Source organism: Protobothrops mucrosquamatus, unplaced genomic scaffold, assembly GCF_001527695.2.
Source record: "Protobothrops mucrosquamatus isolate PMUCROS unplaced genomic scaffold, P.Mucros_1.0 scaffold487, whole genome shotgun sequence".
Taxonomy (NCBI): Eukaryota; Metazoa; Chordata; class Lepidosauria; order Squamata; family Viperidae; genus Protobothrops; species Protobothrops mucrosquamatus.
Window position 1 is genome coordinate 243,379 of NW_015386806.1, and position 18,149 is coordinate 261,527.

At 40.7% G+C, this 18,149-nt stretch overlaps 1 protein-coding gene across 1 annotated transcript in view; it reads right to left on the bottom strand.

Annotated features, from left to right (window-relative positions):
• Positions 1-8,770: 8,770 nt before the first annotated feature.
• LOC107288141 (protein kinase C gamma type-like) overlaps positions 8,771-18,149 on the bottom strand; it is a 124,355-nt gene continuing 114,976 nt past the window's right edge. The window contains exons 12-18 of the mRNA XM_015816727.1: positions 17,062-17,153; positions 15,781-15,843; positions 14,802-14,940; positions 12,779-12,859; positions 11,409-11,516; positions 9,902-10,042; positions 8,771-9,022 (exon numbers count right to left, since the gene is read on the bottom strand). Of these exons, the coding sequence (XP_015672213.1) occupies positions 8,771-9,022; positions 9,902-10,042; positions 11,409-11,516; positions 12,779-12,859; positions 14,802-14,940; positions 15,781-15,843; positions 17,062-17,153 (876 nt within the window). The remainder of the gene's footprint in view (positions 9,023-9,901; positions 10,043-11,408; positions 11,517-12,778; positions 12,860-14,801; positions 14,941-15,780; positions 15,844-17,061; positions 17,154-18,149) is intronic.

Consider the following 18,149-nt stretch of genomic DNA (forward strand, 5'->3'; position numbering starts at 1 on the left):
AGATCAACGAGGGGAACTCCCCCTTCCATGCCCAACCAGGTCTCGGTGATACCTGCCAGGTCCGCTCCCCCCTCTTGAATGAGCTCTTGAATGAGGGGGGCCTTATTTACCACGGACCTGGCGTTGCACAACATCAGCCGATGGTCCCGGGCCCGAGGATCTGAAGTCCCTGGAAGTCGAGTAGAGCCCTGAGGATCGGTTACTTCCTGCCCTTCTGTTATCTACAGAGAACAATGGTCTCAGAAGAAACATTTGCATCTTGAGATTCAGGGATTGCTATGGGAATGTTCTGATAAAACTTACCATGGGCCACTGTGAGCTACAAGGCTGTTCCTTATGTCCCAATTTGTTTGTTTCCCGCCTTTATTATTTTTTACAAATAATTCAAGGCAAACACATCAGATACAGCTTCTTTTTCATATTTTCTCCACAACAACAACCCGGTGAGGTGGGTTGGGCTGAGAGAGAGTGACAGGCCCAAACCCACCCAGCTGGCTTTCATGGCTAAGGGGGGACTTGAACTCATGGCCGGCAACTTTCTAGCTTAGTGCCTTAACCACTACACCAAACTGGCTATTAAACAGTCCCATTCTGGGGAATTCTGGGAGATGAAATCTATACATCTTAAAGTAGCCAAGTCTGACAATCATAATAAAAGTTGTTTTAATCTTCCTGTGGAGTTGATTTCTTAGTCTGGTCTATATAGTAGGGCTAACAGTATCCCCAAAACTGTGGATTTTATTCAGTTATAGTCCTTTTCCTCCCTGTCATGACTTTCCTTGGAAAACAGGAAATCTCTTCTCCTGCAATTACTTACTTCCATCTTTAAGGGTTTTTCCCCCCAGGGAAATGAAAGAAGACACAAGGATGCCCAGCTGTCTCTCTGTAACTCTAGCAGTTGGTGACTAGAATGTGAATGTTGAACCACTGCAGATAGAGTGACGTCACAGACAGAGAAACATTCCTCTCTTTTACCTCTTCAGCCTGAACATCTGGATGAAAGTAGCCACAGAAACCCCAGGCAATGATAGAGACATTATTGAAAGGGAGGAAGGAGGACAACCATTACATATGGGGCATGTCTCAGTCGGAATGCAAAATAAGATACATGCAAACATACATAAATATACATTTACATAGCAGAAAATCAGTCTCCTATATTCGGGATTGGCTCTGACGAATGTTGTATCTAACTACAATCTAACTACAAGCCATTTGCTCTGGTGAACTGTCTTTGTTTTAACTATGACTTATGATTCAGATACACACAAACACATATATACAGAGTGAGTGTCAGTAATAATATAGCGCACCCATATAGTACGTTCCTAAGCATTTTTCACTGAAGTTAAAAAATAGTTTAATGGAGCTTTTTTTCTGTCAGCTCATTGATGTAGGCAGGATCAGGAAATATAGTCCTCAACGTACGACTGGTCGCTTAGCAACCGTTCAAAGTTATGACAGACCTCCCTGGGGATACCTAAGACCCAGTTCTGAAATTCCAATGACCGCCTCCATGCCTTAGGGTCACATGACCACATGTGATCTGCTCAGCAACCGGACTACATTTATAATCCACTTGCAATGCTTCCAGTTTTTGGCAAAACCAACCCCTAGCGAACCATTGGTTCAGTTTACAACTGCCATGTTCACTTAACAAATGCTGCAAAAAAAGGTTGTAAAATTGGGTCAGTCACATGGGTCACCTGCTTTATAACCATCATGACTTATGACCATGATGGGCAGGCTCCATTAAAGTTGTATAATGTAGGAATAGATTGGAACCTTAACACGGTTAAGGTATTGTAACCAAATCTTGAAAGTCTGTTGTATCCCCACCTTCTACTTAACCCAATCAAGGTGTTGTTTTGAGTTTATTTCTTACACTTTCTCTGTTCCCAAGACTCAGATATCTTTTCTTTATCAACTCACCATTCTCTTTCCCCTTCTCTCAGCAGATTCTATAACATTTTCCCTGAAACTCAGCATAAAACTGCAGCCATGTTATTTCTTTTTCAAAATATGCCAAACATTTTCCAAGTTCTTGCTTCTCGGAGCAATAGTACAATCCCTATAGTTATATTTAGTCCATGAAATTGAAAAGCTGCTGGTAGCAAAACATCCTTTTTTCATATAACAAAACACTGTGTATAGCAGAAACTGCCAATATTTCTATATCTGGTATTTGCAATAAACATTTCTGGGGAGGAAGATAGTATCTACTGTATCTGTGGTAATGATGTAGGGTGGACAGGAGCATAAAATGATAGAAATGGAAAGGTCCCACTGAGGCTATCAAGCCCATCCCTGTTTAGTGCAAAAATCTAAAGTAAAGCATCCCAGAGAGTTCGTTACCCAGTCTCTATTGGAACAGGCAGTAAAGGGGAACCTGCGCCATCTGGTTCCAGGTAGTCCTTGCTTAATGACCAATTGCTTACCCTGCCCTCCCCCCCAAGGTACCTACAACTCGATTTTGAAATTCTGATGGCACATATGGCACAAACATTTCCGTGTGATCACATTGTGGGTGCTTGGCAACTGGCTAACCTTTGCAGCCATTTGCAGTGTCCTGCAGTCATGTATCCATGATTTTTGACATTTTTTCCTGTTTTCCAGGGTTTACTTCCAGTTTCCAGCAAAAAATACCCATTGATTCTCTTAGCAACCGTGGCGTTTGCTTAGCAATTATGGCATTAGCTTAACAAATGCAGCATTGGCTTTATGACCACTAGAAAAAAAGGTCATAAAATCAGGATTGGTCACATGGTGACCCACTTAATGACAGCAATCATGACTGTAATTACATCTCAATTATAGTTATAAGTCAGGGACTAGCTACAATTGGTCATCTTACATAGAAGGAGATCAATGTTTTTTTTCCCCTTTCTTTTTTAGAGAGGGGGACTTCGGGGACTTTGTAAAATCTATACTAGAAGTTACATTACAATTCTCCCATATTCCCTGCCTCAAAATGACATGACATGGGGCCAACAATTTCCAGCTATTGTGGTTAGAAGGCAGTTTCAGAGGCTACCCTAAGGATTTGGTGGCCACATATAGTTGACTCACTTTTCACACAGTGATGCAACATATAATTGTACGCCCAAATACCTGTCCAAATAGTTTGCAAAAATCTGCACACTGGTTGGAAATTTTCATATTGCCTCATCAAAGGATAAGCAACCTGGTTGGGTGAAGAGGCCCAACGACACAATTCTACAGAACTCTACAACTCTCTTGTTTCTCTTCTCAACTTTACTCTTATAGTTATGGCTGCGGTGGAAGGATTCAGATGAACAGCATCAAATGCTAAAATTGTAGAGATGGGAGTTATAGGCATACTTGAATCTCAAATCTTCACACGCTGGTTCAACATCTCCCAGCACAATAGAGCACGTGGTGGCCAACATAACATAGGATCATAAATCTTCCTGAGCTCTTTTTGTCCGCTGTTTGTTGTTTTGCCTTCTTCAATTTCCTGACCCTTCCAAGCCAAGATCAGAATCCACAATACATAAATATATAAATGTTTGAGAGCAATTCTTGAAAAGAGCTATGTTCTCTCCCGCAGCTATTCTTGTACCAGGTATGGTTACATTACTTTGCACAAATGCTAGAAATTCAGTCTTTCCAGAATTGAGGAAAATCCTCACCTATTTGTTCTGTTACACAGCTGTTCTGAAAGCTGGTTGTTCCAGAGGTGGAAAGACCCAGAAGGAATTCTCCCCCCCCCCAAAAAGGGGGGAATACTGCTTTTTATCCTGCAGTGCCCTCTAGTGTTCATAAGTCCTAATTACATCTGTTCCAGGTAGGAAAGAATTCCATTCCTGATGTGAACTATGTATTTTTGTTCAAAAAAATAAAAAGCCCTGCACTTCAGCCTCTATAAAGATGGTGGTTCATCACTCTGTCAGAATCATTTCCAAGACTTCCAAGATATAATTTCCAAAATATAATTGTCTCCCCCACTAGCAGCCAGGAAAATCCAACGCAGGTAGTCCTCGACTTACAGCCATTTGTTTAGGCTGTGGGTGGCTTCTATTTTAAAAGCAGAAACTTTTAAGAAAAATACAGGTAGTCCTTGACTTACCACGATTCATTATGTGACAATTCAAAGTTACGACGGCAATGAAAAAAGTGACTTATGGCTGTTTGGCATGACCAATGCAGCATCGCCATGATCACATGATCAAAAATCGGATGCCTGGAAACTGGTTCATATTTATGATGGTCGCAGTGTCCCGGGGTCATGTGATCACCTTTTGAGACCTTCTGACAAGCAAAGTCAGTGAGGGAAGCCAGACTCACTTAACAACCATGTTACTAATTTAACAACTACAGTGTGTCACTTAATAAATGTGGCAAGAAAGTTTGTAAAATGGGACAAAGCTCCCTTAACTGTCTCACTTGGCAACATAAATTCTGGACTCTATTGTGGTCGTAAATCAAGGACTACTTGTAAAGCAATGTTGGGTGGACTTCAACTCCCAGAATTCCCCAGCCAGCATGAATTTTGGAACTTGAAGTCCACACATCTTAAAGTTGCCAAGTTTGAAAGACACTGCAGCAAGCCAACCAGCTTCTTCCAGGTGACCAGTGGAGTAAAACAGTAATGACAATAAAAACTACCCAGCTAATGCCACTCTGCATATACAGTGTGTTCACTTGTCAAAATCCACTGCCATAGTCAGGAAAAGCTGCCACGGCCTCATTCTTTTCTCAGAGCTCCTGCCAATGAAAAAAAACACCTACCCACCAGCTCTGCAGAGCTCTAATGTTTCAGCTGGAAAACTAAACTCACTGTGAATTTGGAGGCATGACTGCTGAGCTGGAAATAAATGGGCCCAGCTGCTAAGCAGAGACATTATGGCATCCCAGAGGTCCTGCTCTGATTTGGGAACGGTGCAGAGGCAGCTTGTAGAAGCGCCCTCTCTATGCTTAATGTTCTACTGCAAGCATTAGCAGCCAAGAAAAATGGTTGTTGCCATCCAAAGAGCAGAATTCCTGCAAGCCCTTTAGGTATGCAGTCTAAAATTATCCAACTGAAGCCATTGCTTAAAAGTAATGTTCTCTGAATTTAAGGGATTTTTCCATCTAGGAAGCACATTTCAAAATGCATGTCAGGAATCCCATTATCAGCCACCACCCAAAATCTGTACCCGAGCTAATTGACAGAAAAACAAACACAAGCTGAGGATTGGATAAATATCTTTTATGTTGAAATGCATAGGTGAGTCCATTCGATTATGATACTGGCTACAGAGAATCACAAGCCAAAGAAAAGGTAGGAGTCGTGGGTGTCTGATTATCCCCAAATTGGTGGTAGTGGGGGGAAGCAGGGTAATTAGCAGAGAAAAAAATGAGGCAGGAAACTGATGGAAGACTTATGCATTGTTAGGGTTGAAGGAAAGAACTATAGAAATATTTGGGAAAGAACAAATTGGCACCCTGTAGAGCAGGGCTGAGGAACTATGGCCCCTTTATGACCTGTGGACCAACTCCCAGAATTCCTGAGCCAGCAAGTGAGCCAACCAATTGAAGTCCACAGGTCATAAAGAGGCTACGGTATGTTTCCCACCTCGACTCTATAGACCTTGTTCACTGCTCATAAACCCAGAACTCTGGATTCTACAACCTTCTGCTCTCCCTATGGGCTACGTTAGATACTTGTGCAAATTGCTCTGCTTTCCTGTAACATTATTGGCCTAAGATGTAAATAGGCATCAATGCCCCTGGGAGCTCTATATTTTGGCATCTCCATCTATATCTATCTTGCTTTGCAATTCTAGGACTGATATATTATATAAAGCTTGGGGATTCTCCCTACCCTTCCACTCACTAGCTCAATATATTGGATTTCTATATATTTTAAAAATGTTCTGTCTGCCAGAGAGGGAGAACATGAAAGTCTACCAAGCTTCAGTTGTTATTGGTCTGCAACATTTTTCCTCAATCAGCAGTGAGGAAGAAGAGAGGGGCACGAAATTGTAGACCAGTATGGAGAAGGTTGCTACCAAGTGATAAGAGTTTCAACCAAAGTAAAGGAGAGAAAAAACAGCAAGAAACTGCTTCTTGGGCATGAGAGGGATTAACATGTCAATATTTCGTCTTTCCTAAATATGTCCTGCTGTCAGCAGAATAAGTCACCCTTTTACCTCACCCCACCTGCCAACTAAATTCAGTTCTCATTCATCTGTAGCACAAATTCATATGAGTAAACACTTCAAGAGTGTGAATAAACATTGCACTTTCAATGCGCCATCTCACAACAATTCAGTAGCTGACACAGGCTACGGCAGGAAAATTTTATTTCCAGTGGAGTTCTATCATCAGCTAAATAAATACCAAGATGTGGTGTTTTTTCTGCACCAAAAAAGTAATTGGGAAGAATCATGAGGGGATGTTTACATTCCAGTCATTAGTGATGCTCTCAGAATAGAGAGTAAGATCTCAGTTTACCATACCTCAGTTTTAAAGCTGTAAAAAGACAGTCAGATGTAGCTTGGAAGAGATGGATGTCCCTTTAGAAAGATGGAAACATGGAAGGTACACATATTTGTTATGTACATATAAATAAATTCATTATATAATAGTTAATGCATGAAAGAGAACACAAAGTTTTTATCTCAACATGCTGTTCTGTGGAAGAAGACACATCTTTTACCCAAAGTCTTACCAAATTTGCCACCATCATTGTTCTCTTTCAAGGTTTTATTTACAACTGTTGAGTTGGTGAGGGGAAGCCATGTTAGAGGAAGGTGTTAATGTTTGGGAAATTAAGACTCAAAGGGCCAGGAGGTTGTGCCACATACAATGTGATGCAGCATTTCTCAACTTTGGCAACTTTAAGAAGTATGGACTTCAACTTCCAGAATTCCCTAGCCTGCCATGCTGGCTGGGGAATTCTAGGAATTGAAGTCCTCATATCTTAATGCTGCCAAGGTTGAGAAATACTGATGCGATGCCTAGGAGGAAGGAGGAGAACTGGTGAGGTTTTCACAGGATTTTGGGAAGGAAAGTCTACTAACAATGTGTGAGGTGCAAGGAATCAAGGTTTTAAGAAGACAAATACATCAAGTATTATAATATTCCACTGTAGCAGATAAGACTAGGAAAAGCACCATGGAGGTGAAGCGGAAGATTATAATTTGTAAATGGATATCAACTGAAATGAATATCAGAAATTATTTGAACCACTAATTAATGGAGAGAGAAGGCAGTCATTCTTCCTTGATAGCTTCCCAATTTAAAAAAGTATTTCAAGGGAGTAACTCAGAATCACTTAATGTAAACTAGATATCCTCTGAGATGGGGTTTTCCAACTTGGCATCCTGCAAATGTGTTAAAATTGGGATTTCTGGAACTACAGTTTTGACACATCTGAAGGAAAAGTGCAGGAAACTCAATGTTTTAAGCCTGTGAAGAAATATCTCCTCTACATACTACAATAGTAGCAACTAAAGAGTAAGCTCTCTTCCCCCAACACTTTCTATATAAATGTAGCATTCTGAGATTGCTCTTTCTCCATTAATTACATATCCAGGTTTATGGTGGTTCTGTTAAATGTGGATTTCTCTAATTTAATAAATGCATGGCACAGCATTCCCGTTCTAAAGCCCAAATCTCAGGCAGAGTTAAGTGATTCAATGTGCGCTTCATATTTAGATCTCTGTTTTCACTGCACAACTACATTTTACTATATAGCTGTCATTTTGTTGCATTATTGATCAGGATATTTTCTAAAGCTTGGCAGCCATTTTACAGTCCTGAAATAAGAGCAGAAGGTATAGTCTGAATAGCTTCAAGTTAAATTTCACAATACCCCTCTCACAAAATACAGCCGTTACCCTTTGGCCACTTATTTTTACAAAACGTATGCATGGCATAAAATTAGCTGGGTAATTGGTAAATGGTTTAACCATTTCTAACCAGATGAGTCATCTGGTACCCTAACTACCTGGGGGAAATTAGAAGGACGTTACTAGAACCAGTCTTCTACTCTTTCATTCACTATTTTCAGTCAAATCTTGGTCTCCTACATACATCATTTGAAGGACCATCACAAAAGACACAGAGAAGCTGAACTCCTGTGGAAAGATTACAAGGCAGAAACGATTTTTATAAAATTCCTTGCATCAGTAGTCTATGTGAGAGGACAACCTTGATCAAATTTCCGGACCCGCCAAAAGTTAATTGTAATAAGAATTTCTCTCTTATCCAGGCTCTAAAACTTTCTTTCCCTTGATGTAGCTATATATCTATATTCATTTGTCTAAATATATATTGTGTGTGGTGTGTGTGTGTGTTTGTGTGTTCGTGTGTATGCATCTGAGTCAGAGATCCCCAACCCCTGGGCTATGGCCCACCACCAGGCCTTGAGCCATTTGGAACCAGGCTGCAGAAGTGGCAAGCGAGCGCGCCCGCATCCCCACTTGCGCGAGCAGTGGGTGAGTGCGTGCCCCCCACTCATACAGAACCATCCCCTCTCCCCTCCCTCCTGCTGGTCCACAAAGCCGGAAAGGTTGGGGAACTCTGGTCTGACAATTTGTGTCCATGTGTGTGCGTGTGTGTGCTTTCTCATTCCCAACTTCACCAGTTTGATTGCACCTAAGGGAAGGAAGGAGGGAAGCAACACACCAAAGAATGCAATTAACAAAATATTTCTGGAGATCAGAGTTAGGACTGGGTTTCAACTTGGACTCGTGCTCTTAAGAACAGAGTCCAACAGCCAAGGTTTAACGTGGGAATGTTGGGTAATTACGGATCATTCTCACACTAAGGAAGTAGGAGAAGGGATCATTCCTGCTGGGGAGAGAGGCATGCTGGTTGGGGAAAGAGGCATGCTGGTTGGGGAGAGGCTTCCCTGCCGCAACGTGGATGGATGCACGAAGTCAGGGTTGATATAAGTAAATCCTTGGAATTCACTCTGATCGAGGCTTGCCAGGACCAGCTGGTCTGGGGGTGTCAGCGCTGGTGGTGCCCGTGTAAAGAACTTGTCAAAGTTTTTGCCACTCCGACCACACTAGAGCAGACGTAGAAAAAGAAAAGGACAGAAGAGATATTGAGGGAAGAAGCTGAGGAGAAAGTTATTTTTCAGTCTGTTAGTACAAACATTTCTTTCCTCATTTACTAGCTACCGCTTAAACTACCTAAATCAGGGGTCCTCAATCTTGGCAACTTTAAGCTTTGCTGGCTGAGGAATTCTGGGAGTTGAAGTCCACAAGTCTTAAAGTTGCCAAGGTTGAGGATCCCTGACCTAAATGATATTTATGAAATTAATGGCGAACACACATTCTGAATTTTACACTTAGATTCTGAGGAAAGAAAAAACAACAAGCTTCTGCAAAGAGGTCTTTGTCCAGAACCATATGAACTCATATAGTCCTCGACTTACAACCATTTGTTTAGCAAGTGTTCAAAGTTACAACGGCACTGCAAAAAGTGATTTACAGCCGGTCCTCATACTTACAACCATTGCAGCCTCCACATGGTCATGTGATCAAAATCTGAGCATTTGGCACCTGGCATGTATTTATATTTCGCAAATACGATTTGCCATTTGCAACCTTCCCAGCCAGCTTCCAACAAGCAAAGCCAATGAGGAAAGCTGGATTTGTTTAATGACCTCGGGATTCACTTAATAACTGCAGGGATTCACACAACAATGGTGGCAAAAAAGGTCATAAAATCAAAGTACAACTTCACTTGACACCTGCCTTGCTTAGCAATGGAAATTCTGATCCCACCTGCGGTCGTAAGTTGAGGACTACCTGCATAACCTTCCTTTGTGATTCCTCTCATACTTTTCTATTCTTGAAAACATTGCAGAGAACAAAATAATATAAACTCTGCTTGGGGAATAATTTGTGAGCCTGTCATTTGGCAACCAACAGCTACTCACGGGCCTGGGTGTGAAAGGTGGAGCAATTTCCAACTGTTCCAGTTTCTCCCAGTCCATCCAGCGGAAAAATCCATGCTCCCGAATATCCCGTTCCCCTTCTGGCCCTGACCCCAGGCGCTTCAGCGGATGTTTGGTCAAGAACTAGGGAACAGAGAGAACTTTGCTAACACTGCATTTTTACGTTAATTAAAGATTGGAAGATATAATGGCAATGCAGAAGGGGTTTCAAGGAGTTTAGTGACATATTTTGATTTATCCTTCATATTAAGAAAAGTCTAGTTTAGAACTCATTCTGAGCTAACCTGTTTGTTTTTTTACTCTTGCTACTGAATAAAGGAAAAGGAAGGGAGAATCTTCACCAAGCTGCAAAGCTTTCCTTACAGTGAAAGCCTCCGACTTTTAATTCCCATCCCAGAGTGATGTGCCACACAGTCAAGGTCAGGTCCTGCAGTCTCATCACCCTAGCAGGGCCATGAAGTCATGGGGGCAGGCTTTGGTAAAAAAAACCTTTGGGGTTATTGTTTTTTGTTGGGAGCTTTGGCACAGACCTTAGCATTGCATACTGTGGGAATTGGCCACCCTTAGGACATCTCTGCTGTCATTATTCAGGAGTCCCTGGCAGCTTGTAAGAGATTTGGGTATCAGCTTGCTTGGTATGTATGCTTTTAAATCTGTTTGCTTGGGCTAATAATAAAGCTTAAAAATCCCTTTATTCGCTGGTGTGCTTATTGTCTCTGGATCCAAAAGAACCAACTGCCTGGGCATCTGATACTTGCCCTGACACTTGGCAAAACAGGAGGAGACACTGAAATAAGCAAAAAGGGATTCCCACATCTGCACACGGAAGCAGAGGCACACCCATGGGAAAAAGAGATGAAATAAATACTTAATCTTCAATGTAAGTCAGATTGCTTTTGGGTTTTAAAACCAAGCAGGGAACAAATCCATATAAATGTCAAAGGCCAGATTTCTTCAGAAGGCAATCCATCAGTTCAGCATTCCTCAATATAGCCCAGATGTGTTGGACATGATGCTGAGAATTATTCGAACTGAAGTTCAATACATCTCAAAACCAAAGGGGAATCCTGTATCAACTGACCCTTCCCTGCAAAACTGTACATCTTAGAAATGTTTCTTGTAGCATTAGATATGTAATGATATATGGGAATGACCTTGGGACACAGGAGCTAGAAGAGAAGCTGCCTAGGGAACTATCAGATAAGAGGGGACATAGCCTGCAGCTGCATAACAGGAAGAGAAAGGGACCCAGAAAAGAACCTTCCTAACTTATCAGATGGGAAAAGAGACAGTAGGAGATTTGTACTTTCAAACTTGTGAGATTCCATTAATGTAGCCTTACAATGAAGTAGAATTAGCTGAACTGGTCGTGTTTCTTTTCTGGACTACCTGGGAAGGATGACAAGGTACAATCTTTCATGTTGTCTCAGGAAATATGATAAGCAGCCCCTTCCACCTAGGTGTGCCTAGGTTCTGAATCAAGACTCACTCCTTTGCAGATGGAGACAGCCTCTCGTGAAAGAGATTTAGGATAGGATACTGTATGTTCCATAATCGATTGGAAGAGCTCATCCTCATCCTCTCCATCAAATGGTGGCTGCAGACCAAGAAAATACAGGGAAAATAAACAATAAATTATTCCACTTTTTCCCCCAGAAAGCATAGCATGTGTGTGAAATGTTTGGTCCATTAAATACATTTTCCTACTTGGAAGTCTCAGTAATGTACAAAACTACTTCAGGTTACACAGATAAACAACACTTCTTGCATCTTTGAGCCACCTTTCCAGGTTTTGGGCAAAAGAAGGTTGCAGAATTGCATTTGGATTCATACAGAGAACCAAAGTAGTCCTCTTCCATGCATGACGAATAAATAAAGGCCTCTGGAAGAACAGAAAGAATCTTACCCCATTTCTACTTTACATTTCTGAAATCGCATGAATGCTCCAGGTATCTTTTATTAAACAATGTCTTCTTGTTAGAACGGCATAGGCCCAGAAATTCAGATGGCCGCAATGGCTGTTCCCCCAGGCCAGGGGTGTCAAACTTGCAACGTCACGTGATGTGTCGCGACATATCTCGACTTTTTTTCCATTGCCGGCAATGGGGTGGGCGTGGTTTCGGCATGACACATCCAGCCCGTGGACCGGCAGATTGACACCCCTGCCCTAGGCCTTTGGGTCAGGATGGGGATGGGCTCTGCTGCTAGGGCTAATCATTTCTCCTTGGACCCTGAGGGGATGGTTATGTTTGGAGGGGTTCTCAGTTCTAATTTTGTCAGCTGTCCAAAGTCACTTGGGTGAGATGGGCAACTATGTAAATGACATTAATTAATTAATGAAGAATTGTCCACCTAACACTAAATTCAGTGGAAACGTATCTTTCAGCTTTAATGCAACCTCTTTTCTCAGTCTCAATTCTTAAGGTTTTCACTGGGCTAAGAACCACTAAGCATCTTCTTCCCCTCGTTACTCCTAGCTTCTCATATGAGACTGGTGCTCCTTAGAATCCAGTAATGAATGCTAGTTTACTATCAGAGACTCAATGAGCAACAAATTCCTTACTTTTTTCCCTACAAATTCCCTATTTAAGAGATCAGTCCCTTATCTGTATCTTTCAAAATTAATCTGTTTCAAAGATCTCAGCCCCACTTGGAAATGATGAAAATTCTCCGGAGCACACATTCTCCCACCCCGGAGATAGTCATGACTGAGTTTAATCCCTAATAGTCTTTGCTTCCTGATCTCATGGCTTCATGGCTATCAATCTTTTCTCTCGGTAATGTAAACACATTTTTGAAGTGGAGTCAATGGTAAGGAATCCTTGCATACACCTACCAGAATCCTTGCATATAACGTACCTGTCCAGCTAACATTTCATATAGAAGAACACCAAATGACCACCAGTCCACAGACTTCCCATAGGGCTGGTAGGCTATAATCTTAAGAGAGGGAAAAGCAAGAATTTGAGCCCTTTGAGGTATATCTCATTTCACATTTTGATCAGAGCAGCTTCAACTAAGCAGCTAAAAATATTAAAGATACATTCATCTACAACCAAGCCAAATGTAAATAATAAAGCCAAAAAATCCAAGAGAAAAATTCATAGATCTCTACCGAGACCAAATACTTAACTGAAATAATAGTGTCTTGTCCAAGTTTGCAAAGTAGGAATCGTATTTAATATAAATTAATGAACGAAGTAAGTAAGCCAGTACAGGTAGTCCTCGACTTACAGCTGTTTAATGACTGTTTAAAATTACAATGGCCTTGGAAAAAATGACTTGTGACCTGTACTCATACTTATGACTGTCCTACTAGCCCCACGGTCATATCATCGCAATTCAGCCAACTTGGCAGCCAGCTTGGACTTACGATTGGTTGCGGCATCCTGCGGTCACCTGATTGCAATTTGTGACCTTTATTTTGCCAGTTTCCAACAAAACACCCATTGGGAAAGCTGTGTGATTCGCTTAATAACCATGATTTGCTTAATGATACTATACAAATCAAGTCTGATTCAACTTACAGCCACAACAACTTATGGCAGAAATTCCGATCCCAATTGAGGTTGTAAGTCGGAAGTAAGTAGGAAATTCTGGAGCAAAGTTTCCACTGATGAATAAAATATGTACTGTTGTGTACTCTTATTACAAAAGCAGGTGGCTCATGAAATACTTAGATCGTAGAACATTCAGGGACAGATAGTTGCATTTTGAACTGATAAATAAAACAGTAATTTTTAAATGGGACAGATACATTCCATGCAGTTTGACCCCAATAAAAGCCTGCTATTCTACTCCTCACATTGCATTTTATTTTTCAAGGATGGCTTGAAGTAAAAAGCATTGCTGTGATTCAACCAAAAAAAAACATGGTCATAACAGTTAGGATCCTGGACTTTTCAACCAATTAAGATTGAAATGCAATAAAAGAACAGAGTTTTCATTGACACACTGCCCACTCCATCCAAAATATTCTGAGAGCCAAACTAGACACAAAGGAGAATTTTAGAATTTAAAAGTGAAATAGCCTAGGGAGAACATAGTGCCTAAGAGGGGATAAAGCAAGGTTGAGTCCCTGTATTTAAATAATTCATGTTTAATTGTAAAACCGGATTTCAGATGCAAAAACACACTAACTATAATGGACATATTGAGTGTGGATATATGTAAACCTATGGTGTAGGAATCTGAAACCCTGAAATTTTAAAGAGCAGCAGACTTTAATATTTATAGAGTCCAGAAAGGGATTAATTGCATTTGGATGCCACTTATCACTTTATTTCTAGGACCAGGGCATTTTGTAAAATGATACAATAACACCAAACTATTACAGATTTAAAAACAAATAAAAGCAATTAAAACTAGCCAACCAGCTAAATTGTTAAGACATTTAAACTTATGACCTAAAAGCCTGACCACTGAAAGGAATTTAAGATTAGCCCCCTGATCTCTGTAGAGAGATGATTTATTTAAAAATCCAATAGTAAATAAAACAATAAAAAATTAAACCTTTAAAAACTGGTTTTTTAAAAAAAAAAAAAAATACAAGCAAAATTATCCAACCAGCTAAAACCATCAATTAGCTTGACCACAGAAAGGAATTTAAGATGAGAGTTCTCTGCTCTTAGGAGAGAGATTATCCCTAAACATAGGAATTGCAGAGAAGACTTGAGTTAAAATACTAACCAGCTACAACCAAAAAATGAGGAACTTGCAATTGAAGATGCTTCCTTAAGTGTCTTGGCTATAAAGCCATTGTGGGTTTTGAGTCTCGCCTTACATCCTGCCCAGAAACAAACTGGAAATAGCAAATTAAAGTAGTTGGGACCTGAGTACATTATGCTTTTAAGTACTAGCAGCCAGTTGTGGAGATCTGTACCTCTGGAGCAATATAGTCAGGTGTTCCGCAAAATGTCCGGGTGGTGATGCCAGGGAAAATATTTTCTTTACACATCCCAAAATCTGTGATCTTAATGTGGCCATCAGCAACCAACATGACATTGTCCAGTTTCAAATCCCTAGAGACAATAGTATGAAAAATTGGAACAGAGTCTGTCCAAGAGAGGGCTCCAATTATACAATGACTGCAGAATCTCTAGTTAAAGGAAGACCTCACTTAATGACCAGTCATTTAGTGACTGCTCAAAGTTACGATGGACCTCCCAGATCTACTTACGACCCGGTTCCAGAGTTCTGAGCCCTCCCCCTGCCACAGTCATGTGATCTCATTTGGGCACTTGGCAATCAGCTTTACAGCCATTTGCAGCCTTCCATGGTCACATGACTGCAATTTTCAGCATTTTATGCCCGTTTCCAACAAAAAAACACCCATTGGGAAAACTGGGTTAACCACTGCCATGTTCGCTTAACAATCATGGAGTTCAATTAATCACCGCTGCAAAAGAGTTGTAAAATCAACGCAGTCGCGTGGTGACCCACTTGATGACTGCTATGACTCACGACCATAATTCCAGGGTCAATTATGGTCATAAATTGAGAATTAAGCTGACTCTGCCCACTGCCAGGAGTTTGATCCTGACGGGCTCAAGAATGACTCAGCCTTCCATCCTTCCAAAGTGGGTAAAATGAGGAGGACCCAGACTGTTGGGGAGCAATATGCTGACTCTCTAAACCGCTCAGACTATTGCTACTACCTGTATTCAGATTTTGATACTGGAAAAAAAAAAGAAGGCTGGAGACATCATGGGAGGGAAGGAAAGGAATGGAGCTGTATCTTCTCAATTCTTACAAAAACATTGGGATTTTGTAGTTAGCCCCAAAGAGGTGTAATCAAGATCCCTCCATCTCCTCCTCTGCCTTGGATGGGCATGGAGAATGGACAGCAAACAGAGACTCACCTGTAAATAATTCCCTTGTTATGCAAAAAGAATAGGCCAATTGCAATTTCAGCTGCATAAAACCTGTAGGAGAATAGAGGAAAAGATGGTGACTAGAAAGATGATGGCAAATAGCTCATTGCTAGCATCTTCAGAGTGTTTACGGCATTTTTCCATGCTGTGTTGGATGGTTATTGCCAAGCCTCTTCCTAAATCAGGGCAGTCCGTGTTGGGATGTTCAGAGCAGCTTTTCCAGAGCATCTGTTTTTTTAACCCAGTGATGAAGGTCTGGCCCTGGCTGCCCTGCCAGGTGGGAAAACATCTGCCAGGGGGGCAGAGCAAGAGAAGATGCCCCCTTCTTTCTGCCAGAGGACAGAAGTCACTTGCTGAGAATTATTTCTTTATGAGTGCCTTCAAGTCAGTTTTTGAGTCCTGGCCAAGACCTGCAGTTTTCTTGGCAAGCTTTGTGAGAAGTGGTTTGCCATTGCCTCCTTCTTAGGGCTGTGAGAAAGTGACTGGACTTTGTGCCTAAGGCAGAAGTAAAAGTCACTATCTCCTGGTTTCTAGTCTGGTACAAACCAAATTTTTTTGCAAGGAATGTTCTCTTTTTGTCTTTTTTCTTTTATATATATAAAAGCGATGCTCTACCTCATCTGAAATCATGCAATCATATTACTTCATAATCCCATAAATTATTGCTTTCCCACCTTATTCCATTGTATATGCCAGGGGTGGGGAACAATGGCCCTTTTATGACTTGTGGACTTCAACTCCCAGAATTCCATTCCCCACCTCTAGTATATGCAGATTAGTTGTCTACCACCTTTCTGACTTGGATGCTGGGACGAATCCTTGCCTGTGATTCTCAAAATCAAGCTAAATGTTTCAACCAGTGTTACTTCCGGTTTCTGGGAAAAAACTGGCCCGTAAAAATGGGTTCACTTAACAACTGCCATTAAAAAGGTCATAAAATTGGGCACAGTGACATGATGACCTGCTTAATAAGTGTCACGAATTATGACCACAATTGTAGAATCTATTGTAGTCCTAAGTCGAGGACTTCTTATAACCTGAGAAGTAAAACAAGGAACAATGCTGCTGTTTGGTGATAGTGCATGGCTGGACTAGACTAGGATATTACACCAGATGAGCAAATAACCAGCCTTACCATCCTCTGGAGCTAATCATGTTTTTTAAATCTGCATTTAATTTTTTAGAGTAACTTTTCTTTGGATTGCATGATGGTTGACATACAAATAGTATGAAGCAATCCCAGCCAAGTTCCCAAAGAGACTCACGTACATAGCATGGGGTTCCTTGAATTTCCCAACCTGCTGGATGTCATACATTAGATCTCCTCCATTGACATACTCCATAACAAAATACAGTCGGTCCTTAAAGGAAAAAAAGCAGAATATGTCCCCAGATGAATAAACTAAATAATTAAAGTATTCCCTAAATCAGTGTTTCTCAACCTCAGCCATTTTAATATGTGTGGACTTCAACTCCCAGAATTCCCCAATACCTTGTTTTCTCATTTCCCTAACCATCCTTTTATGTAATGGGACTAAAACCTCTAGCATCCTTTCATCAGTTCACCAAATAAAACTGTTGGAATATTCATGAGCAGGAAGAGTCATGTGGTAACTCAGTCAGCCAATGTGAAGAAAGTGCTACTGAGTCTGTGCAAAAAAGGTATTGAGTTAGGAGCTGAATTTTTATTCAGTCTCGGGTTTGTCTCTGTATCTCTCTATAAGAAGTCTTCATTGTGCTATGTTGCTGTAAAGAAGAATGTATGGTATTGTAAATATTTTGATATGAATATAAAGAAGTTATTTGAATCAGCTAAATGCAATCAACTGTGAGAGCTTCTGCTTTATTTTTTCACCAACAGAGAAAATAAAATTCTCTAACAAAAACATACTTTGATTATATAAATAAGCTCTCATTAACTAAAAAGTAGTGTTTTTTTCATAAGAGTCTATTTCAGGGGTGTCCATCCTTGGCAACTTTAAGACGTATGAACTTTAACTCCCAGAATTCCCCAACCAGCATAACTGGCTGGAGAATTCTGGAAGATGAAATCCACCAGGTCTTAAAAGTTACCAAGGTTGGACGCTCCCAATCTATTTAATTAAAGGTCTAATATTTGTTTAATGAAATAACTCTGGACAAGAGAAGAATTTATTTATATTTATTTATTTATTTATAATAAGACTTATATGCCGCCCTTCTCCCCCATGGGACTCAGGGCGGCTCACAGCATATTAAAAACAATACAAAACATTTCCCTATAAAAGCCAATTAAAAACCAAATATTTGTAGCTGTGTCTTGTTTAAAATCATTAAAAATTGTCCCTATTTAAAAATTCACCCTAGGTCAGTCCCGC